The sequence below is a fragment of the Candoia aspera genome, chromosome 2, assembly GCF_035149785.1.
Source record: "Candoia aspera isolate rCanAsp1 chromosome 2, rCanAsp1.hap2, whole genome shotgun sequence".
Taxonomy (NCBI): Eukaryota; Metazoa; Chordata; class Lepidosauria; order Squamata; family Boidae; genus Candoia; species Candoia aspera.
This window is the reverse complement of record NC_086154.1, coordinates 256,140,806-256,166,485: the sequence shown is the minus strand read 5'-3', so window position 1 is coordinate 256,166,485 and position 25,680 is coordinate 256,140,806. Positions and strand designations below refer to the sequence as shown.

At 45.1% G+C, this 25,680-nt stretch overlaps 1 protein-coding gene across 1 annotated transcript in view; it reads right to left on the bottom strand.

Annotated features, from left to right (window-relative positions):
* Positions 1-25,680, bottom strand: part of ZBTB7C (zinc finger and BTB domain containing 7C) — an 88,879-nt gene that overhangs the window by 10,968 nt on the left and 52,231 nt on the right. Inside the window, exon 2 of the mRNA XM_063295855.1 lies at positions 1,150-2,319. Coding sequence (XP_063151925.1) covers positions 1,150-2,319 — 1,170 coding nt within the window. The remainder of the gene's footprint in view (positions 1-1,149; positions 2,320-25,680) is intronic.

Below are 25,680 nucleotides of genomic sequence, written 5' to 3'. Positions count from 1 at the left end.
AAAACATCCTCAGAAGGGGGCTGCCCAGCCTCTTCCTAAAAACCTGCCAAAATGGAGAATCCACAATCACCACAGATAGACTATTCCACACATCTAACCATTAGGAAGTCTTCCCTTATATTTAAAGGAAATCTAGGTAACCGCATGTTATACCTGTTATTTCTGACCTTAGCTTCTGTGGTTATAGAAGATGGTTCTTCATCACCTTCCCTATAACTTTTTGCTATGAACCTGAACATAGCTATCGTGTCTCCCTTTGGTCTTCTTTTCTCTAGAATGAACTTCCCAAGTTCCTTCAGCACGGCCTCCTAGGGCAGGTTCTCAAGTCCCTGAATCATCTTTGCTGCCCTCCTCTTGACTTCTTCTAGCCTTCAATATCCTTCTGGAAATGGGACATCCAGAATCTCACTGATCGCACATAACTGCACTGTGGGATATGGAGAGTAGTTTGGGCCCCGCTCAAAATAAAGACTAATGTAAGTTCTGGCATGAGTACCAGAGAAGGTAGTAGGACGAATCCTCAGTAGTGTCCCCTTCTGAAAAAAGGCTGGGTTTTCTTTTTGGATGGAGCATGCTCATTACAGGTAGTCCTCACTTAACGACCAAAATTGGACTGGCATTTCGGTGGCTAAGCAAATCTGATCCGATTTTATGACCTTTTTGTGGCAGTCATTAAGCAAGGTGTTAAGCAAACCATGTAGTCATTAAGCAAATCACATGGTTCCCCTTTGATTTTGCTTTCCAGAAGCCAGCCAGAAAGGTCAGAAATGGCAATCATAAGACCACGGGATGCTGCAAAGGCCATAAATGCGAACCAGTTGCCAAGTGGCCAAATTGTGATCACGTGACTGCAGGGACACTGCAACAGTCATAAGTGTGAGGACTGTAAGTCATTTTTTTCCAGCACCGTCGTAAGTCTGGACTGTTACTAAACAAATGGTTGTTAAGCGAGGACTACCTGTACAGCATCCGTTCCATAAACTGACAAGTTCCTGCTCTGGATGCAGGACACTTTCTCCTGCTACGGACGACCACGACACTTTCTCAGAATAGCAGATGTGACCACCTCTACCCTTGTGCAATACAGAAAATAAACAAATAAATAAATCTCTCTTAGCACATCCTCCTTAATTTTAAAATTATGCAGACCTGGTGAACCGGACTTCACAGATATCACACATATATGGCTTCTCTCCTGTGTGGGTCCTCATGTGCCGTGGCAGTTTGCCAGCCCCCATGATGATTTTGTTGCAAATGGGGCACTGTTGGGAAGCTTTGGGTTTGATCTTCCTTTCTTCTGGCCAGCGAGGAAAGACTCGGCCAAAGTGGGCGGTGCTCAGGAAGTTCAGGTATGCGCTGTAGTCGTTTTCGGCCTTAATGTGCCCGAAGGGGGCTGCGGGGGTGTTTGCAAACACGTCCTTGAAGAGGCTGTTGGGGAAAGGGGCGGGCAGGGGTTCCTCCTTCTCCTCTTCCTTGATTTTTTGCTTTTTGATCACCAGGTCCAAGGGTGCGTTGTCCACCTGCTGCTCTTCTACTTGGGCAAAGGGGCCAAAGTCTCCGTTCCAGAGATGGGGGAAGAGGTCAGGCATGAAGGGAGACAGGACCGGCCTCCGTTCTGGAAGGGCCACCTTAGGGTACAGGTTCTCCCTTAAGAGGGATTCAATGGAGAAGTCCCGTATTACACCGAGGGAGCCATTAGAGCTGCTGGGTGGGAAATGGGTGGGGAAAACACCAGCTGTCTCTTGGAAGGGTTCTTCAGGATGGTCTGACTTGGAAGGACTTTGGTGACAGCTGAGATCTTGAGCATCTGATGGATTCTGGTTAGCGAAGTCACCTGCTTCTTCTGCTTCCTCCTCTTCCTCCTCCTCCTCCTCCTCCTCCTCTTCTTCCTCCTTCTCATCTTCCTCCTCTTCAGCAGGCTCCATTATTTCGAGGCAGACATTAATCACACACTGGATCTCCAGCATCTTTGCCGCGTTGAGGATGTGCTTGACGTTCGCAGTGGTGACGGTAAGGGTCGAGGTGTAGGCAAACTCAAGGATGGCTGAAAGTGCTTCGGGTCTGACAAAGTCGATCTCGTATATGTAGGGCTGGTCTGCTAAAGTGCCGGTAGTGAAGAGTTTTTTAAAATACTGGCTACAAGCAGCCAGCACAGACTTGTGGGTTCGGTATTCTTGGTCTTGGACAATGAGAATAACGTCACAGAGAAGGCCATCATGCCGCTGCTCATTCAGCCCATAAAGGACTTCACTGCTGTGGTTTGGGAAGGGGATACCAATGAGGTCTTCAATGCCATTGGCCATATTCTCCTGCACAACCCTAGAAAGAGACAGACAGACATAGATATAAGGCGTGTTTACTGTTACCCACAAAAGCTGCTGCTCTGCTAATGAAGAAACCTTTGCAAAGACCTGGATGGAGGAGTCTCCATCCAGCAATTTCCCCACGATCCAACCAGCCCATCTGGAGCAACGAAGCACAGCCTGGAGCCCAGGGTCACATGCCGCTACCAAAACCCTTGGCTATGGTTCCTGGAGTCAGTCCAGCCTTTGATATTAAATCATAATATTTAAGGTCAGAGAAGGGGAACGTTACGACATACACGAATAATCATGGTAGCTGCAATTAATGCAACTTAAATCAAATCAACTGGAGTTGTTCTTTTGGCTTTGCCTATTTTTCGGAAGGAGGCCCCTGGCGTTTTGGAACCCAAAATGCTCATGATGCCAAAGGAGCAGTGGAGGAAAATTAGTATTAATTTGTTGTCTTGACATGCAATTTCTCTACCCCAGTCTTTTCAAAGAGAGACACAAGAATGGGATTGCAGGGAAAACAGCAAAAGGCAATTTTAAAAAGTTATATTCTGTAATTCTTGCTTTTCAAACATACCCGACAATTGCTTTAGTCTGATTGTCAGACAGCCCAGGAACTTTCCAACTCTGAGTGTTTATTAAGGAGTGTTTGGGGGAGTTTGCTACCCACTGCAGAACGCTCCTTGCTGTGTCCTTCAAAGCCCTCCACAATCTCATCTCATCGCACACCCTCCCTTGCACCATTCCCTCCCCTTCCTTGGCTGCCTCCATCTGCTCTCTGCCTTTATTTAGATGGTTTCTGACAAACAGAACCACCTCCCATTATTCTCTGCAACTCTGGTCCCCACCTTCATTTCATTAACCCTCCCACTGGAGTTCTTACTCACAACATCTCCCACATTCTACCATTTGACATCCCCTGTAGTACGTGTTGTAGGTTGCTTGCACTTCTTGTACGGGCATTTGCATTTCACAGGGGAGAGTTAGGACCTGCATGGCTTCAGTTTCTACAGTAAAGCCCTCATGTTGACAATCCCAGACTCTACTTTGGAGGGCCAGATAGGAGCTGTGAAACTTTGTAGCACCCCAAGGAGCAGGCTTCAGCCAAAAAGGTTGCTCCTGCCACTGCCCACTGGCCAGTCTCCAGATGTGTTGTGACTATGACTCCCAGAACTTGCCAGCCCCAAGATTCAGAGAGGGAGCCATCTTCTTGAGAACTTGCGAGTGTCAATTAACTGGATTCAACAGGCTCCTTGGATGTTCATAATGTAGAATTCTGTCTGAAATCCAAGTGGGAGCAACTTTGGCAAAATCTGGCTAGTGTCTGAAATCCCTTTAAAAAATATTATGGATGCTGGTAGGTTGGCTTTCATCAACTGCACACAGTAGACAAGTTGGTGGGCCTTCCATTTCTATCCATTTCAGAATGAAAATGCTCCAGGGCATTAGTGATCAGATGGCCAAGCCAGAAAGGGATGCAAAAGTTGCCAAATTTTTAAGAGCCCCACCTCCTTGGGCATTCCAAGTATTAAAAGCATTGAAAACAGCAGACTGGAAGTCAGCTCCCATATACAAAAACCTAAATGGAGCAAATTTTACCTGATCTCCCAAAAGATACATAGCATTACATTATAAGCTAGGCTATCTTATATAGAGAATGCATTTTTCTTTTCCTGATTATTGTTTGGAATGAGTCTCCTGGCAGCCACAAAATCCAACTTCAGGAGCCAGATCTGGTTAGCTATGTTGCTCTGGCCAGATTTGGGACTTTTGTCAAGGGCTGCGTAGTTTGTAAGCCCCCCCCCCCCCCCGCCCAATTCAGTGCTGTGCCTGTCTATTTTTCTTATGACTCCAGCAAGCCCTTTGGAGAATGAAGACGCTGGGTATCGCTGAAATTTTTTCCTTCGGTGCAATGACTGCAGGTGGAGGGGGAGAGAATTAACAGAAAGAATGAAAAAAGCTGATGACACCCATGATGCTATTTGATAAAATGAAGTGGGGGCAAGAGGAAGATCATGGAAAACAAAAGGAAGGAAAGGAAGTATGGTGGCCAGGCAGGGCGTCAGAGAATGACGGTGTGCCATGTGCTGGAACTGGATGTGAAGAGGACCTGGGGAATAAGTGATGGGAGGGGAGTATTGCTCCCTCCTCTCCCCAAAAGGCTGCCAGCATCTTTGTCTCCTGCCAAACAAACCTTACATTCCTAAAGGTTGGGCAGGAACAACATCTCCTTTCAAGAGCACCAGCTAAGAAAAGAACTGTTGCCTATTGCTGTGGTTAGGGATGGAACTAAAAACTCCCCAGGAGCACAAGCCACCCATCCTTTCTGGTGGGCACCGAGACCTAACGTCCACCTACCCCAGCCGGCAACTATCACAACTGCCACCTGTGTTTTCTGGCTACACATGAAAGGGAGTGTTTTCCATCCTCCGCTGAACTCAAGTTCGCCCTGTCTGGTTTCTCTGTTGCATTTTGATTCCTTATTTACATCCTGCCTTTATTTAACTCAAGGTGGCATACCTCAGGCTTCCACCTCCTATTTTGTCCACAGCAACCCTGCAAGGTGGGTTGGGCTGAGAGAGAGGGACCAGCCCAAAGTCACCCAGCTGGCTTTGTGCCCAAGGCAGGACTAGAACTCACCATCTCCCGGTTTCTAGCCTGGGGCCTTAACCACTAGACCAAGCTGGCCCTCTTGTACGCACCCGCTCCCCTCCGTGGGTATCATGCCTGCCTCGGCAATGCCCCCTCCCTCCAGCCACCGATTCCTGTCTACCACTGCCTCTGGGGTTTTTTGTGGAACAGTGAAAGAGTGGTCTTCCTGTGTTGTTTTTTAAACAGGTTCACAGATCGGACAGCATGATGATGGACCTGGCTTTATTTTATTTTATTTTATTATTATATTATTTTTAACCAGGTAAAATGGACAAGAATTCTGCCACTTTCCTTTCTTAGTCCAGGGGATGGGAAACATGATGCAACGGTGCTGTTTCTTTTCTTCTTCTTTTTACTGCCAAGGTGGGGGAAAGAATCAGGGGAAATCCCCAGTCAGGGTCTATCCATGCTCAGTCCAGTAAGGACAGAATGCAAAGCCAACAGTGGCCAAAGCAAGGGTTGATCTCCAGGGGTTGATCTCAAGCCGGTTTCATTTCCAGTGTGTCTAGGCACACCACGCAGGATGCAAGCAGAAAAGCCCTGAGTTCACACACCATGCTTAACCAAGTTGGTTAAAGATATAACTTGGTTATGTTATGCTTGGTTAGCTTTGATGCAGTGCACCTTGTTGTAGGAATTCAGCCATATGCATTATTGTTCAAAATACTGTTTGAAAGCAGAAAAAGGAACCAAACCAGTCGGGAACCAAGCATTTTATGAACGCAACCATTCTGGGTATATTGAGATTTTTTTTATGTTTGTTCCTGAGTACAGCATTCAGGGAACCTGTTTTTTTAATGCATATTATTCTCAAATTAGTGTAGATTGATGTACATCTAGGAAATTGATGGGTGAGTGGAGACCTAAGCCATCCTCCACCCAAAAAGGAACCACTGATAAAGGCTGGTCCCAAGGCATTTATCTCCACAGTGTTTCATTTTCAAAAGATATCCTCCACCCCCCCCCACCCTTACACAGTCCAGAAAAGCAAGGCCATTTCCTCCCGGAGGCCTGGCACCAACACAGTTATTTCAGCCCCAGCCGATGTCAGAATGACGTCATTCAGAATTCTCCATGTGGAAGTCAAGATGGATGAAGACCACTCCAATGAGCCACAGCCATCAAGAACAGTTGGATCTTCCTGTATATTTGTTTTGATTTGTGAAATGTTGAGGGTGCTTTTCGTTAAGGCCCCCTTGTTATTTATGAATTTACAAGACAGCAGCCCCCCCTGCAAACTGGTGATGGCTGCATAGGTTGGACTACCAATCCCATCACTCTAAACAGGCTGGCTTTGGATGCTGGAACACATCTGGGAGGTCAGTGGGCTGAGGGTGGCCTTCTCCATCTCCGGATAGTGATAGTTTCCTGGAAGAAGAATGCTTCTTAAACTAATCAGAGCTTATTCTGTAGGATGTTGTGCCTACCATTAGGGAGAATACCATCTTTGCGTCCTCTTCCATGACAGCTGGGTTCACACAACATGCTAAACCCAGGTTAATAGAACAGAAGTGCTGCGTTCACATTACATGCTACATTCAAACTAATCAATTATATTACGGCTTTACTGAACACCCTGGTTGATAGATGCATTGTGCTAAAACAAGGGTTCCCCCGAATCATGGAATCAAAGATGTCTCACCTCCCTTCTAGCTTTGTGAAAAGCCAGCTGCTGCATGGTTTTGCAACCTTATGTGGTGGCGGAGGAGAAGGAGGGAATGCTTTTGGTATTGCAGATTTTGGTATTCCCTCCAAGTAACATCCCTGTAATGGATGGATGGTGCCATTTGATTCCATTAGGCATGCAGAGAAACAGGTTCTATATTAGTACACATGATGATGGGGAGATGTTATGATTGAAACATTTGGTATCATTAAGTCTATCGAAGGCCCTTAATACAGTGTTTCTCAACCTTGGCAACTTTAAGACGGGTGGACTTTGACTCCCAGAATTCCCCAGCCAGCATTGAAGTCCACACACCTTAACGTTGCTAAGATTGAGAAACACTGTGTTAGTACATCAAAACCTCTTAGCAAGAGCCTGGCACAATCTTTAACAACAATTGTTCAAGCTATTCAGGCTGCATTTCTAATAACCCATTCTTTCTATGGGGACTAGCCCCATGAAACCGAACAGAACTGACTCCTGGGTAGGCAGATGTGAGAACATCTGGCAATCCAGCAGAGGGAGGCAAGAAGGTGGAGCTTTGCTCGCACGGACCAGCCTATTCCTAGGTGCACACAAGGGCTAAAAAAAGCTTGCAAGGGGGCAGAGAAGGGAGGTCGAAGGGGGCGAGGAATGTGTTTGTCTCCCTCCCAAGCAATCAGAGGTTGCCTGTGTGGGAGGGGCACTTCTCACACATGCCACTTCCCTTCTCCTCTGGGGTCCTCCCCCCATCCCTCCGCCCAAGATTAAAAACAGCCGAAACCTTGAGATTATCTCTCCTCTCCGTGTGGGAGCAAAAGAGCCTTGTGACCTGGCCCAAAAATGCACTGAGAACAGCTGTTTTTGCAAGCTTACCTTGTTTATTTGCTCTGGCCTACGCTGCCGGCACCCGGTCCCCGCCAGCTGCATTCCCACCGCTACAATTGGGTTTGCCCTAGCCCACCTTATAAGGTGGGACGGGAGCCAGACGCCAAGCAGCTGTGGGGCAGCTCTCTGTGCTCCACACACTTAACAAATTAACCCATTTCCTGGGCTCGCACAATAAAGGCAAAGGCTCCTTCAAGTCAAGCTGCACCCCTGGTGACTTCATGGTCATGTCCATATAGTTTCCTTGATAGCCATGGGAAAGGGGGTGGCCCTTGCGTTTTTCAACTTCCTAGTTTAGGGATCTCCAGTGGTCTCCCATCCAAATACTGACCAGATCTGACTCTGCTTAGCTGTTTTGAGATCAGCCAGGGCCTGGAGCAGGGTTTCTCAACCTTAGCAACTTTAAGATGTGCGGACTTCAACTCCCAGAATTCCCCAGCCAGCATTGAAGTCCACACATCTTAACGTTGCTAAGGTTGAGAAACCCTGGCCTGGAGGGTGCTGCAACCTGTTGGGATAAAAGGTAAAGACTCCCCCAGTTTGAGCTATATACTGAGAAATGACCCTGCTTTCCCAAACTTTTTTTTTCATTAACTTTCTAGGAATGCCTATGGGATCTGCAACGATTCTAGGAATGCCTGCGGGATCCCCAGTCTTCTCCCTACTTGCTAGTCCATCCTTCTAAGCAAAGGATACATCTAGTCTTGCCCTGGTCTTTAGACCAACCTGAATCCCCATCCCAGGGTGATTATTCTGCGGTTTCAGCCTTAGGATAAACAGGAACCATGCAGGAATCATTGGGAAGACACCCACCCAACTGGGTCATACTGATAAATGATGAATGGGGAATGCAAACTTAACCATCATACTAAATAAGTGATGGTTAAGTTTGCATTTCCCTTCCTAGAGGTGACTTTGCCACGCATGTGCACACGCCCAACTGAATGGACCCGTTGGCACCTGTGCTCACAGCAAACCACGACAATGTCAAAAGAACCACCACAGACACTGGTGATGTCATCCTGCAGATGTCGTAATATGTCTCTGCTTTCCAACTTCTGATGGAAGAATGGAAGTCAGGGCATTGGCAGGGATGTGCTGCCACCCACATTTCATCCCGCACTTCCAGTTGCCCCTGCTCCTGCAGATGCCCAGCTGATGGATCTCCTGAAGTCTGAAAGAGAATGAAAACCAGACCCCATGGTGGAGTCTCAGGGAACTATATGGCTAGCTAGCCAAGCCTGTCAGCTTATTTCATAAAGTCTATGGTTTTATTTCAAACTGCAGCTGTTTTTTTCTGACTCTGGATTCTTTGAATAAATCCACTGGATCCAGAACTAGAGCTCCTTGGATTTTCACTTAGCCTGGAATGTGGTCTCACTCCTGTTTTAGGCTGCAGGGTGCACACCCCTACTTGGTTCTTAAGGAAGACTCTGGAGAGGAGACTGTTCTTTTTTGAGAAGCACAAACCTTCCGCTTCTTCAGGCTGTTGTAAATTCCAGGAGTGGTGGGAACAGAACCCTGTGAGAAATAAATAACCAAGGCAGTCTGGCCATCTATCCATCTTTCTTACTTTCTTTGTAATTGAGATTTCTAACTGAGATTTCTCAAGCCGCCCAGTGCCACAGTGACTTCACAGGATTGTTCAGCCGGCAAATTGGGGCTGCAAAAATCCAAACTTGCTGTAGATGGCAGCAAAGAGCCACACAAAACTCCCTTTCCTGCCTTTCAGTGGCCTCGGATGAATTGCCATCCGTGCAGCTCAGATGTGATACCTTAGCAAATGCCCCCTGGGTTGTCACAGAACAACATGGGACAATATTCAATACTGTGAACACAGAGAACGCGAGAGACTAGCCTTTGCTTTGCAATTCAGTGGCTTCCCGTTTATTAATATTAAATTATTTCCCTCACTTCCCACTTAGCCAGGTGTAGTAGAAAGCCTCTCGGCTATCCAGGGAGGTGTCATTAAACATATTAGCACTCGTGGCGTGGGCTGGTCCATGAAGTCATGAAGAGTCGGAAGCGACTGAACGAATAAACAACAAAAAAAGAAACTATTCCATATCCAAAACTTATTGCTGGTTCCCTACTGGCTGGTGTTTATTAGATCTTGAACGAAAGTTGTGTTAATTGATTCCGAGATTGAGAAAGATTTCGAAAACCATTTTGGAAATATCCAGCTGCAAGCTTCTGCGTTATCAGTAGAAGACCAGTTAGAAACTTAAAAAGTCTCCACCCTAATGTATGGCTACTGAAAGGGGAACAATTGAATTGCTGGAATTCTTGTAACCTCATGCCTTCTCAAGAAATCTTGCTTAAGCAGACTCAGAGTGGAGAGCGGTGGGCAAAGAAACAGAGGCGGACCTAGAAAGCACGATGCTTATTGAAATATTATGAGCAGCCAAGTGAGACCAATTAAGGAGTCAGGAACGAACATCCTGGCTTCTTTTTCACAAGAACCAAAAAGATATAGGATGCTCCTGACTCCAGGCCGACACAGCAAAGTATGCTGCCACCTAGTGACTTAACTCCGCAATGACAGTATCCACCCATCTCCTGAAACTAAGGAGCAGGTGTACAATGAAAGGAACAGTTAAGCCGGCAAAGGATGAGTTGCTTATATGAGAGTTAGAATTTTAAAAGGATCCCAGTGCTATTAAAAAAGACACCCCCACTTCATTTGCACCTATTCCTCTTAAAACAAGAATCTGCTTTTTACCTTCTGGCCATCAGCTACTAGGAATTCTCAGCATCAACAGAAAAGGAGAAGTCGGAGAAAGCCTTCGATAAACATGGGGCCTACAATCCAGCTCTTTTACATTGTTTCTGGCTCCAGGTGCCCCACTAAATGTTGATTTCTAGCCAAATGTGGAACAAGTGGAAACTGTTTTCTTTTAAACACCAACCAAAGCTAAAGACAATCAAAAACAAAAACAAGATAAAAACTTGGCTCCTTTAAAAAAAAAAATCAGGAACACTCGGTGCCACCCTCATTTGTCATTGCTCTGGTTCTAAAAAAAGGAAAATCTCCTTTGAGCTGAGCTTAATTGCTAGCATTTCCTGGACATGTCTATGTAGTTACCTGGCAACAGTACAGATGTGGCTTACCACGGCTTTCTTGCTAACTTTTCTTTTTAAAGAATTTCTTGGTCCAACCAACATCTGCGAGATTTTCTGGTGGCCCCCCATCCAACGATTAAGCAGATCCAACCTTTTTTCCCAATCTGTTGAGGTTGCCTTGGTATCACCACTTTCTCTGCCCTATAAAATGGGCACTGGTGAGCCTCACATGGTCCACTCCACCCCAAGCTTAGGTACCCACACAGACTCATTCACACTAAGTACCAGAGCAGCAAGAATGGAAATCTTAGATAGGAAAGCTGTATAAACAGTCAACACCTCTTTCTCTAACCTTAACAAGACACTAACCCAGTGTTTCTCAGCTTTGACAACTTTAAGACGTGTGGACTTCAACTCCCAGAATTCCCCAGCCAGCATGGCTGGCTGGGGAATTCTGGGAGTTGAAGTCCACACATCTTAAAGTTGCCAAGGTTGAGAAACACTGGGTGGGGAGTTAAAATCCAAACTTGCAATGAAAAAAACAAAACAAAAACCCAAACACAGCAACCCAGCATCCATTAATCCACTCAGACACCCACTCCCCCAGTCACAAAGCATTCCAAGGGAGGAGAGGCGGGTTCCAGCTCGTAAATCTCTGCACGTCCCTACGAGCACCAGCAAGCCACGACCCCCCCCCCTTTGCTTTTTCTTTTTTCCTTCCTTTATCTGCCTCCCACCCAAGAAACACACCCAACCACCCCACAAGATTAGAGCCGGAGGGGAAACCCTGCCATTGTCTTTCCTTTCGACATGTGGCGTTCAAGCTCGATTTGTTATTGCAACCCTCCCTTGGACACACCCCAGAGACTATATTTGTGAAACCACAGCCCAAACCACCCAGCCTCTGCAACAGCTTAGCTTTGCAACCCACAGTTCTTTTCCAAGATTTCACAGAATCATAGGGTTGGAAGGGACCTTTGAGGTCTTCTAGCCCAACCTCCTGCCAAAGGCAGGGTCCAAGCTTTATCTTGGGGGGGGGGATCTTTTGGATCCCACCCTCTCCACCTTTCAGCTCTGATTTCTCCATCGCGAAAACAGTGCTTCTCCCTTAGAAGACAGGGGAAGTGAGGAGAAGAGGGAAAGGGGCATGTGGGACCTGCAACCTTTTGGGACACAGCACCCCATTTGGGGATACATATTCTTCTTCTTCCCCTGCTCTTCCAGTTTTCTGTCTCCCACTTGAAAATCACCCTTCCACTGAGTAGCCACCAAATAGAAATTGAGCTCAAAGTGTTTCTCAGATTAAAGCAGGAAGCACTTCGTGGTTTGATAAAACTGAATGAAAGACACACACACACACACACACACACACCATGAACAAATGGGCATATAAGGTTTCAATCAGCAAGAGTTTAAAATGTTCAAATGTTCAAATGTTAAAATATCACAAGCTGCCCTATAACTTTTCTATGTAAGCTATCCATGTAGACTCCATGACTGTGTTAACACAACACACATAACTTGTTTACATTCTCTAGACACCACACACCGGGTGATAACCTTAGGAAATGGGATGAGGGCATAAAAATATGCTAAGCCACGAGGTTTAAACTAATCAAACTTTGCATGCTGCGCAAACATCACCATTAGATTTTTCATGGATCGCATGAAGCTTGTTGTGGGAATTCTGCCATACTTTTTAACAGGATCTCCGATGCCTTTGGTATTCTAAGATATGGGGTGGAAAACAAGCAGCTTTAATTCAGAGCTTAAATATTCCAAAATGGGATGCCAACAGAACAACACACACAAGCGGTTCCGTGGCTGAGATGCTACCACCAAGAAGGTCCTGCTGCTGGAAGTCCTCTCCACAATTGAGTCGGTAGATCGGAGTGAGACTTTTAATGGCCAGGGTCCATTTTGGAGGAGGGCTACAGCAGGCAGAGCAGTGAAGCTACGTGGTTGGGGCTATACAATAAGAAAGCAGTCCTTCTTTGTTTCGGGCTTTAGAATGAGTTTTAAGAGGCTGGCTGGTTTTAAAATTTACCTTACTGTATGTCTATTTCAGTGTAAGTCTACTTACACTACAGTCCAGGCTCAGAATGGTGGGAAACCACACCCTGACTTTTCAGCAAAATTGGGATCTGCAAAAAAAGAGGTTCAAGATTGTCAGCCAATTATCAATTATTTCACTGATTCAAAAGGAAGTAGATGGGTTTTTAAATACTGGGTTCTAAACAATTCATGGCCTTAAAGATTAAATCTGTGCTTTGAATTATCTTCCAACCCTGTATGAAATCCACATGTTCCTGGAAAATATTCTCCATTCCACAACAATATCGTTGTAGAGCATACTCTTCTGCCATGCGAAGAGCAATGATACTTTTTCTTGCAAAGTTTCTGAATGGCACAACCACTAATGATGCTCATTTAATAGCCTTTGATAGCTGGTGGCTACTCTTAGCCATTACTGTTTGAGTGACTCCCTGGTTTGTACCTAGGAGTAGCTGAGCGAAATTCAGATCCCATTCAGATTTAATCAAAGAAACAAAAGCCAAAATTGTATAGCTGAATCTATCTGTGGGAATCTGCAAGGATGTAAGACCTGCCCAATAGTCCATATATCTAGGGGCCTACCAGCTTCCTTTATTTCTGCCCCAAATACTTTAAAATACTTTGATAAATTCCGAGTACATATATAAATGCATTACTTAGCTTTGATCTGTTGATCTATTTTGTGATTTGGACTTTGAAGAAGCAGGATAGGAAATGTATTGATGCCTTTGAACTTTGGGGTTGGAGAAGACTTCTGAGAATACCGTGGACAGCCAAGAAAACAAACAAGTGGATCATCAAACAAATCAACCCAGAGTTCCCACTTGAGGCACAAACAACCAGGCTCACATTATCCTACTTCAGACACATTACGTGAAGACCCAGCTCTCTGGAGAAGGCTCTGATGCTGGGAAGGGTGGAAGGAAAGAGAAGAAGAGGACGACCAGCAGCCAGGTAGATGGACTCAGTTACAGCTGCGATGGGGTCACTGTTGGAAGACCTGAAGGACAGGTCAGGGATGGATCGCACTGGAGAAAATCTATCTATGTGGTCGCTAGGAGTCAAAAACAACTTGATGGAACCTAACCATCAAGCATAATAATTTTGTGATTATTATTTTTACATTATTGCTTATTTTTTATTACTGTACCATGGATATTCTATTATTAATTCTTGATTGTGACCCACTGAGAATCTATTGATTGCAGGGGGCCAAAATCGAATAAATAAAAAAGCCAAATAAATGTTAAGGCATGGCAAAGTTACAGCTAAAGTTAAACTTAATAGTTTGGGCTGTGAGAACGGGGCCACATTATTGAGTGAGAGGCAGCCGGGATTTTCTTGGTAGAGCTGAAATCTTCTCTTTGACTGAATGATGTTAAATTAACCGCCCAGAGACGTTTGTTGAGATGGGCGGTGCAGGAATATGATAAATAAATAAATAAATCTGTTTCAGAGCTCCGATTACCACGTTTCCACATGATAATTTCCACACGTGTTTCCACACGATAGTTTAGAGCTCCAATGATCGCGTGTTTTTGACAATGGCAGAAAAAAGGATTGCTGATTTTCGAGGACTATGAATGGAGTGGAATCACATACTGTAGGCAGCCCTACATTTGCAGATCGCCCATCTTAACTCCCACCTTAAAAAGTGGGGCTGTAAAAAGCAGTGTGTCCTCCTCAGGAGTTAACAGAGATTGCTCAGAAGCAGCACTGCTATTTTAACCTGTAAGGACAGCCAGGAATCCAAGATTTTTCTCCACTTTTCAGAATCTCAGATGACAACAAGCCAAACAACTGGAAAAGGGAAGAGGGGCTGTGCTCCATTTTGTTCCCTGATGCAGGAAATGAATAAAACAGTAACCGCCTGACCCTCCAGCAGAAACATGCAATTTTTGGACTTAATTGCATGCTTCCATGTAATGGGATGATCATAACAAGCAGGTTCTATTTGCTAAAATTTCTATCCAAGTCGTTCCTCTTCCATATTTATACATCCTGGCCTCCTCTTTGCCCATAATTTTAACACTCACATCGGGTGGGTGCTGACAGCTGTGGAGGTCCCATAGTTTTCCTTTGGGGAAGGGACAGAATTAAATGCATATCAGTGGCAATTACTTCCCCATGAGTGATGACCACCACCACCGCCACCCGATGGGGCGGTTAAAATTGCAATTGAACTATGTCCTGGGGAAAGGCAATTATTTTAATCAGTTGATGCTCTTTTATCCTCCCTGCTCTCCCCACAGTCCCCAAGATGTATTGTACAATTTCTAGAAGAAGCAAGGGCTCTCCTGGTTTCACATCAAGGGCATGCTTCGCCCTCACACCCCCAACCTATTTCAAGAGTGCCAAGTAAAAAGGTAAAGGCTCCCTTGAATTGGACTCAGCTGCTGAAAACTTCATGGACATGCCCATGTTTGAAGCCATTTATCATTGCCTTCTTCTAGGATCCTAGTTTTTCAACATGTAGACCACAGCTTTGAAATTTCCTGAAGATCTCCCATCCAAGTACTAACCAGTTCATATCCTGCTTAGCTTCAGCTCAGGCAAAGCCAGGTCCTGCCACTTGCTGATGCTACTTCAGTCACTTCTGAATGAAAGAGACCCCCAAATGTTGTCCCCCACCCCCTCCAGGGTCTCCAAATGAATATGGGAGGTTGCAAGAAGTTGGGAAGGATGCATCTCCTAAACTCTGCTGCACAGAAGCTATGAAGTTTCTGTCAAACTCACTGTATGCTTCATCTCCCATGCACCACCACCTAATGATTTGAAGATTGCTCATTAGTCAAAAAGCTCTAGTACCGATGGTTAACTGGCCCTTTTCTCTCTCTGCTAAGCTTCTAGATGAAAATGCAGCCGAACACTGCAGAACCGGTTCATCTGTTCTTCTTGGAGGCTGCAGCATTATTGAAATCAGAAGTTGCCTCACCTGTTAATGTATTTAATGGAGTGCTTCCTTGGGACAATCACTGTTTTAAGATAAGAGGCATCACAACCTGTTTATTTCCTTTGTGCCATGACAGCCAGTAATCAAAGGTTTTACAGGATGCCTATCCTTTCACAGCACACCATTACATACCACCTTACATTCACCCACAGAGGATATCTCATGGATGAAGGACAATTCATCCATTTTGAAAAATAAAACGTATTTCAAAAAAGGAGGTTTTCCACGTTTTTAAAACCATGGCAAATCTCAAGCCTGTGAGCTACAATCCTGTAAGAAGTGGGTTGGTACAAGCCACACTGAAATGAGCAGATGTTCTCTGTTCCCATCTGGGGGCAACATACCGTCATGGGGGTTGCACAAATGAATTGCTCCCTGAATTGGGACCAGGACTGTGACAAGAACTCCTGTCCTTTTGATGTCCTGCCTTAGGTAACTAGCCATCTTGGGTTGCTCTGCAAACTCTGTGCATCCAATTGAAGTGAGCATGCATGCAGCTATCTGACTGACTAAAGGATGGCTCAGTAAAAGCAGGTGGACTGTCAGCAAACATCTGGAGGGCAGAGAAAGGGAAATCAAGGAAAGAAGGAACTAAGTTCCTGCAATTGATAAGCTGAAACTTCACGTCACTCCTCCTGAAACTTGTTAATTCTTGCCTGAATCTGGTTGAGTCACTCACGGCTAAGGGTGCGTGGTTGATGATATCTGCAGTCCTTAGATCATAATGGGGGAATCCCGGTGGATGCCATAGCCACGAACGTATGAGCAAGGGAAACGCAGTAACAAAAGGCTTGCATAGATGAAATCCATCCCTTGCCATTTCTCCCAGTTTCTCATTTTGACATTTAAAGGTAGTCCAACCTATCCTTCCCACCTACACTGTGCTTGAAAATTCATACATATTTTTCTCTGCATTCTGCTGGGCTCAGTTCAAGGTGCTGATACTGTCTATAAAGCCTGAAATCATATAGGACTCAAACTTTCCTCCCAAAGCTGGAAGAAGTATTTTATCTTCTTACAAGTATTTTTGAAGCAATCAGAGTAATGAATTCATCAAATTCATGTATATTATTATTGCATTCATGTACATTATTTTCACCAATGTCGATCTTTGTTTTGGTGCATATTCCCTTACTATGTACAGCCTAGCTGATTTCAAAAAGGAAAGCAGTGTCAGATGTTGGATGGGAGACCACAAGGAGAAACTAGAGCTGTAACTTCGACTGGAACAAAACTCAAATCCTAGAAAGCAGCACTGGAGAGCCAGTTTGGTCTAGTGGTTAAGGCGCTGGGCTAGAAACCAGGAGGCTGTGAGTTCTAGTCCCGCCTTAGGCCTGAAAGCCGGCTGGGTGAGCTTGGGCCAGCCCCTCCCTCTCAGCCCAACCCACCTCACAGGGTTGTTGCTATGGGGAAAATAGGAGAAGGAAGGAGTATTAGGAATGTTTGCCACCTTGAGTTATTTATAAAAATAATAAAGGCAGGATAGAAAATAAATAAAATAAATAATAAAATAAAAATCCATTCTATACTGGAGAGCCAGGTTGGTGTAGTGGTGAAGGTGCTGGACTAGAAACCTGGAGACTGTGAGTTCTAGTCCTGCCTAAGGCCTGAAAGCCAGCTGGGTGACCTTGGGCCAGTCCCTCTCTCTCAGCCCAAGAGCCAATCAGGTGTGACATGAGAGTTCTAGTCCCGCCTTAGGCCTGAAAGCCGGCTGGGTGACCTTGGGCCAGTCACTCTCTCTCAGCCCAACCCACCTCACAGGGTGGTGGTTGTGGGGAAAACAGGAGACAGGAGTATTAGGTAATGTTTGCCACCTTGAATTGACCAAATATATATTTTAAAAGGTGGGATAAAAATATAATAAAAATAATAATAACTGCTGCCAACAAAACTTCATAGGTATGTCTGTGAGGTCACAAGGTCTGAGACAAGGTCCCCCCTCTGCCCAATATATTCATTTTTAATTACAGATCTGCACTGCAAAATCCAGAGAAGTGCAAATGTCAAAGGAGGGCTACCCTCCACGTTTTTATATGTCTGTGTGTTTTGTTTTGTTTTAAAGAAAAATGGGGAAATTCCCATGAAAATGCCAGCAGACCCCATTTCTCCTGCACGCCTGCCTATAATTCAAGAAGTGACACGTGTGTGGGAGGTCAGCCGGCCGGGCTGAGCGGACGGCAAGATAAAGGGCGTGGGGACATGAATTACCTCTGTGATTCAAGTGCGGTGCTCAGGAAGACGCAAATTGCACACCCAGTTTCCAAAATTACAGGGGTCTGCTTCGGGGGAAAGAGAAAAAAAGGAAACCCAAAAGGAACTTCGCTACATGTGAAAGAGAGTTAATGGGATCCTTTTAAAAATAGGGTATTTTTCATCTGGGAGGGGGAAGATGACTTTGGTCTTCTCCAGGCTCACGAAAACAATAATTGTCTCTGGCAAGGGCATCAGTCAAAGCCACGGCTTGGCTGGCCCAGGCTGCAAGGTCCCCTGCCTTTGCCTCCGTCCTTCAAAGGAGCAGAGGGAAAGCCGTCACCGAAAGAGACAATGCATCCTGTGTCTTCGGTGCTGATTCACCCACCTCACCGCAAGCCACTCAGGGCGGAGCGCAGCTGTGATTAGAAATGCTGCATCAGCAAAGGAGGAAGCTATTTCAGCAAACCACTGGGTGTGCGGTTGCCATCCTGCAGGAGACCAGGCCGTCCAACTTGCAGAAGCAGCTGTTCCTTGGGCAGGAAGCGCAACTGACAGGACAGCTTCCATCTTCTGGCTGTTCAATGCCAGCACCAATGAGAACAGGGTTGTGCTTTGAAAGTTGGGCCTGGAGGGCCAAAATCTAGACACTGACAGGGATCCTGTGCTGGAATCAACCTTTTCTCCTGTTGCAAAACAAGCTTTTGTTCCCAGGGAGCTTGTAAATTTCTTTCCAATTTCTCCTGATGCTGTTTTGGAGGGGTCTTTGTTGGGGGAATTGGCAGGTGGTGCTACTGCTGGTGTAGCTTTTTATCACCCCATAACTTCCTTGGCTGCTCATACATACATTCCCAACCTGAGAAATAAAGCCAAGGGGAGGAAATCCTTCTTCATAGTTTCCCTTGGGGTTTAACTGAAATATAGGAAGCCAGGGAGGCTGCAGAGCGCTGGAGAGAGAATCATATAACGAAAGGTGGGGCATTCACACCCATCCCTTGGCCGCTTTGAAAGTGCAAGGCCACCACATTATACCCGTGAAATTTTTCACTGAAATTTTTTTCTTGTTGGAAATACATTTCAAAAGCAAATTCTCATTCATCTAATTAAATGAGAACTGGAAGAAAAGAAGGCTGGATGATGATGATGATGTTGATGATGATGATGATGATATTTGCATGGATAGTACTAAAACAGTTCCTGGTTTCTTTCAAATAGCACCTCCCAGTTTTTGGCAGTTTTATCCAATGGTTTTTGTGAAAATATCGGTTGGGTCCTGTAATTGCCTTGCCTCTTGGCTGCATCCAGGGAGGAGAGGTGATTACTTTGTACAATGTCAGCTTCACAAAATGGAAGGGCCGGCCCTATTATGAGGTAGAGGAAGAAAATCATCTCAGGCAGCAGATGGTGGGTGGAAATGGGCAGCAGCCTCCTTCGCCCTCCGCCTAAGGCCCAAAGCCATTCTTTTGGGGGGCAGAAGGGTGTGTCCTGATCCTCTAAACTGGCCTGCTACCTCAGGGGTGTTTTAAGGTGCTATCCCATTCCATGTGCTGAAATATAATTCAGCCCACAATTCAGTCAGCTGTAGTGCCCTTGTTCTTCACCTCAAGCAAAAAAACATCTTGGATCAACCCTACGTTATAGCTAATGCGAACATCTCTGCTCTGGCCCCAAAGACTGGTGACCAAGTAGAGTGGAGCTGTTCAGCAAAGCCTGAATCGCATTCCAGTTCGTGATTCAAGACACACAAAGTTCCTTGGTGGTCCAACAGGTAGAGAAGCAAAGGCCCAAGCTTTTCCAGGAAGGCAGACACAACTGGAAGGCAAGGCAGGAAGATATTCATAACATCCCTGTCACAAACATAGTTCCGGTTCCTGAGTGTTAACAGGTGGATACTTTCATCCAGGAAACTTGAGCTTCCATCCAAGCGCAGCTGCATTAGTCAACTGAAATGGGGCTATTTAGGAGTAACAGTCTGTTCCCAAATAGACTATCCACTCAGTGTACTTGGAGCTGTCTTGTAATCTGGAGCTTACATTTTTTTAATGGATTTATTTATTTGGTTCATTCATATCTCCTCTTTTCTCTAAGAGCACAAGCTGGTCTCCTCTGCCTTTCAATGACAGGGTGTGACTCTCTCATGGACTAGGTGGTTGAGACACCAGATGGGACTCTACAGCTATGTATTCTAGAATTACTGAATCAGGAGCAAAGGGCACGGATCTGTCCTGCCTGCCCTTGGCCCAATCCTCAGAGTCAGATCTACCTGCCATTTCAACTTGGTCCCCATTTCCTCTTTCAGTGATGCAATATGTTGCATCTACACACAAAGCTTCTGCTGTTAGCTAGTCACTTAACAAGGGGTTGGAGTTTCTGGAGAGCACAGATTTATTGCTAGGCCTATGTGAAGCCTGATTATTTGTGGGGTTAGGGGGATGACAAGGAGGTCTGTTCCATCCAAGGATGAACTTGTTCACAAAATTCTGTAATCTGTAAAATCCAGCCAGCAACTGTAAATCAGCAACGATGGTGGCAAAATGCTGGTGACAGTCCAGAAGCCAGTAAATAGGGAAGCCAGCATTGTGAGTACCATTCCAAAGGATAGGTCATTGGCAGGAGACCAAAAGTCCAAGAGGATCATGGAAAAGAGAATTTAAAAGCAACAGGGTAGTTCATGATTTCAGAGATGAGATGAAGTTGGCATGGCTGTTGGGTCATGTTGAGACCTTTGTGTCTCTGCTTCAACCGTTGCTTGTTCAAGTTAATCAACTCCTCAGAAGTGCTCAGAAGCAACAAAGACCTCTTAAGCCAATCCCTTGCTCCTGAGGAGTCTCTCCTTGTAGTTAAGGGTTCCTAGCATTTAGTTCTATGATTTGCAAAGGCTTGGTAGGACCTCGTGTCTGGATTTTGCTGCTGGAACACAAAATTTTGCAGAACATGACCTTGGCACATCCTCCTCACTACAACCTGGCTCTGAAGACTCCACCTTACCATGCAATCGTGTCTTCCAACCATTTTCGGAAAATTCCAACTGGAATGGAATCTATTTATTACTTCCATGGTGAAAGTGTACAAGACTCCCAGTGAGGTTTTGATTAAATCCAAACTAGTTCAGCCCAGAAAACTAACAGCACAAACCTTCAGATCCTGTTATGGGTTTCCTGGGTTTACCCATGGGACTAATTTAGAAAAAGGAAGTCATTGCCAAGACAGGAAATGATGCCAAGTTAGCTGCGCCCACCAGCAACAATGACGCCAGATTTATTTTTTTCTTAAAAAAAAAAGAGTGAACATTCACACAATTAAAGTATTTTTCAGAGGGGGGAAAAATCTATTCTGCTAAAACAGCCAGATTCGGGTTGAATATTTGCCACAGACCTGAACATGGCTTCATAAATAAGAGTTTATCTTATAGCTTCTAAAGCAGACTGGATTCTGGTTTGCAGTTTTGGGATAATGAAGTTCCTGCGTTTTAAACAGGGGGAGACGTATGCAGGCAATGATCCAGGGGACAATGCCCAGTTCACACAAAAAAGCTGAAATGACAGCTTTTTAAAAATGATCCAGAGTAGCCTTTTATAATCTGGGGTCTTCTGTGGTATGGAGATTGTTGTTGACTCTCTAGGCTGAAAACTCTGAGGATTGCAATTTCAACATTTAGGAAAAGTTTACAAGGTTGGGGAAAGCTGTCATGAGAGTGAATGAATGGGAAGTCCCACATCCCTGCCATTCAGCGCCACCCAAAGAAACTGGGGCCAACCCAGATACAAAATGGTGGGGCCATTTCCAGGAGTTCCAGACATATATTGGACACACAAATAATATCTGTGTGTTGAATCCTGCTCATACAGAACAAAATCAAAAGAAATGTCAGAGATAGGACAGGTGTACTGGGTAATAGAAGACAGATCTGCTCTTATACCCTGTGTTTCTCAACCTTAGCAACTTTAAGATGTAATTCCAGCTGGGGAATTCTGGGAGTTGAAGTCCACACGTCTTAAAGTTGCTAAGGTTGAGAAACACTGCTCAAACCTATCCACACCATGTGCCACATTGGGGTAGAGAGTGATCATCTGCTCCAGTTCCTAACCAAATAATTAGGAAAGTCCAGAAGAACAAAAATGTAGCAACTACCTTAGCTATTAGGGTTTTGGGGGGGGGGGCATTATTGCAAGTATACTATAAAATGCAAGCATTTTAAAGAAGCAGTGTCAAAAGCAGTTACTTTTCTATATTGCCTTTTTTTTAAAGGGAAGATAGCAGAAAAGGAAGGAAGGCTGCAGGAACTGATTAAAAATCTCTTTGAGATATTCTTTTATTTACACCAGCCATTTCCAACCTGGCTTCTGCTACTCCCAACCAGAAATTTCATGGGAGTTGCAGTCCAACTCATCTGGAAGGCACTAGATTGGGAAGGCCTTTTCTTCTTCTTTTTTAATCTGTTCAATCGTGTCCGATTCTCAGAGACTGCCTGGACAAGTCCCTACAGTTTTCTTGACAAGATTTTTCAGAAGTGGTTTGCCATTGCCTGCTTCCTAGGGCTGAGAGAAAGTGACTGGCCCAGGATCACCCAGCTGGCTTCGTGCCCAAGGAGGGACTAGAACTCACAGTCTCCTGCTTTCTAGCCTGGTGCCTGACACTGGTTCTCTCCTTATTATTACTATTGTTTATTCATTTATTATTTATTAAAGGTGTTTATTAAAGGATTATTATTAGCATTATTATTTATTAAAAGCATCTTCTTCTTATTTACTAACTCTGAAAGACTCTGGGCAGCTTAAAACATCCACATATACCATTACAACAGTTAAAAATATGGCAACAAAATGTGATGGCCCAGATAAAAAACAACCACAACATTTACAAAAACATGACAGGGGCTCCACAGGCATACTGACCCCAGGCCTGGGAGCAAAGCCAGGCCGTAAGGACCTTCCAGAACTCCAGGAGAATGGGCACCATCTGTATCTCTGGGGGGATGCTGTTCCAGAGGGTGGAGGCCATGATAGAGAAGAATCCTGCATATTGCAGGATTCAAGAAAGACATAGCTTGTAATGCACCTCTTCATCCTGTTTTTCTATCCCCCCAAATAAGTCTTCCAACCAATGTTGCATTCGGGTTAAGGTGACCATGTTCTCTACACGAATGTTTTTCAACCGTAGCAACGTGAAGATGGGTGGAGTTGAACTGGGAGTTCAACTCCACCCATCTTCACGTTGCCACGGTTGAAAAACACTGCCCTGCACCACAGTTATTGTCCTAAGCAATGAGATTCTACCAGTTCGGGCAAGTTTCGAATACTGAAATATGCAAATATAAGTCCATGTCGCACATCCGCTGTTCTCAGACATTGCGATGAGCCCTGTGGGATAGGTGAAGCGACCAACTCCCAACCTCTCCCTTTGTCTTGCTGTGTCAACAAGCACACACAGACTTTGACAGACAAATCTGCTCTCTTTCCAAGTTGCTTGGTGCAAGGCAGTAATAAGGGAATTAAGATTCCTATGTGAGATTAGGCTAAGCCGCCAAGCTACAGAAAGTCATTTCGAAAAAGAGGATGTCCTTCCTGGGCTGGCGTCACCACCTATATTACTTGGTACATCAGCTCGTGACTTTGAGAAAATGACCTAATTGTTTGGCGTCTCCATTTCCGCCTGGAAGTGTTGGTGGAACTAGACCTGAGACGGAAGAGTCCAATGAATGCTTGAAGGGCTGGATGGCTTCAGTGGTACATCTGTGATCATTGGCTTAAGGCAGGAAGCACCACTGTTTCCAAGATCATGCTAGCTCTTCATCTTGGCAAGAGCATCTGCAATTGGGGGGCAGTCAAAAAAGTGAAGAAGGATCTCACAGAGAAGGCGTGCTGCAGGTACCATTGGCTAGGGACCTGCATTTGGTGGGTCCCAGGAGATGTGCCTATTCTGCTGTGGTGCCCACCTTATGGAATATCCTTCCTCAGGCCCACAACTAGGGTCTGTGTCACCCGGGGCAAGCATGGATTCCGTGCCCATTTTGGTGCCCCCCCGGCACTCATTTTGGCACCTCCCCAGCACAGCGCCCGAGGCACATGCCCCCCCGTCCTTCCTCCCTAAATTAGATTACAGGTAGTCCTCTCTTAACAACCATTTGTTTAGTGACAGTTCGGACTTACCATGGTGCTGAAAAAACCAACTTACAACCGATCTTCACACTTATGACCGCTGCAGTGTTCCTGTGGTCATGTGATCACGGTTGGGGCACTTGGCAACCAGTTTGCATTTATGACTGTCACAGCGTCCTGTGATCATGTGATTGTCATTTTCGACCTTCCCGGCTGGTTTCTGGCAAGCACAATCAATGGGGAACCGTGTGATTCACTTAACGACCATGTGGTTCACTTAATGCTCTCAGTGATTCGCTTAACTGCTGCAAAAAAGGTCGTAAAATCAGGTTGGATTTGCTTTATGACCACTTAGCAAATGAAATTCCATTCCCAATTGTGGTTGTTAAGTGAGGACTACCTGTAGCACCATCCCTTTTGATATTCTGGAAGGCCCTCAAGGCCAGGTGATGTGATCAAGCCTGGGGCTCCCGGGGAACAGATGACTTGCCTAGATGTTTCTATTGTTTAGGGGGCCATTTTTATCTTTCCTTTCCCTATAATTTGCCTCTTTGGTTTTTAAGGTATTTATTAATGTGGTTTTTATATTTTTATCTGTTGTTTTTATATCTGTCATTTTATCTGACTGTTGTAATGTTGCCCAAAGTTGCCTTAGGTGAGACGGGTGGCTATAGACATTTGCTAAATAAATAAATAAAGTGGCCACGACTGGTTGACTGAAGCCCCGCCCCTTCTTTAGATGCGTCATGGGGACACACTTAACACAACAATGGCCTGGTCACAGCCGCCATATCGGTTTTCTGACACAGACACCCACGCAAATACCCCGTCTTTTAGCATTCCTTCTTAAAAGGAGGAAGATGGGAAGAAAGAAAAAGATGTGCCAGAGGAAATACAAAAGCAAAAGACTCAGATAAGTTGGTATTAACGAGATAGTTGTAGATTGTTTGTATAAAGGGCTTTGGGGCCCTTTTTAAAGATAAAAAGTGGTCTAAAAGGATTTTGAACACCTTAATTCCAGGTGTGAGTTTTTTCCACTGGCAGTAGAGAAACAGCACATAGCTAACACTTCAAAAAAAAAATTTAACTGTTTACAAGGGACCCAACAAAATGGATCAAATGATCATTTTAAAAAGCAGAAGTTCTTCTACATTAAATAAAATTAAACCCAGCAGGGACCTTCCCTTGGTCTCTCAGAATGATGCTGTGACCTTCTCATAAAGCAAAAGCCTCCTAAACAGAGCCCGAAAACACAATCACATTCTTGCCAACCTCAATCGACTTCTACAGTGAAAAGCTTCTCCTTTTATTCTTTTCATTAAACTTCACGCTTTTGCTGAGCAGAATTTTTTTCTCCCCCCCCCCCCCCCCAGAGCAGCTCACTCATCTTGGTGAAAGAACATTTGCTCTCATTCTTTCGCCCCAAAGGAGAAGACAGTTTCAGGGCGATGCCCACCAATGCAATGTGGAATTCTTGCCCTTATTGAGTGATCCAGTCCCCAAAGCATGTGTACCAGGTCTTATTTCTTATTTCTGCAATCTTCTTCCCAGGTATCCGCAGCCCCCCAAGTTTCCTACACTTTGGTTAAATCCCTAGGAGAGACATCAGGAGGGAGGACACCTCTCAGGGCCTTTTTTCCAGTTGGGAAATGCGGGCAGCCAGGGACGCTGCAGCGTGATGGAAAGAGGGGTCATGGAAAAAAGCCTCCCTGGTGGTTGTGCCTTCTGCCACTTCCAATAATCCAGTAAGTTCAAACAAGCCAGCAAGAGAAATCCAGAAGAAATTCTCAAGCAGCCTGAGAATAAAGTCGAAAAACGGAAGCC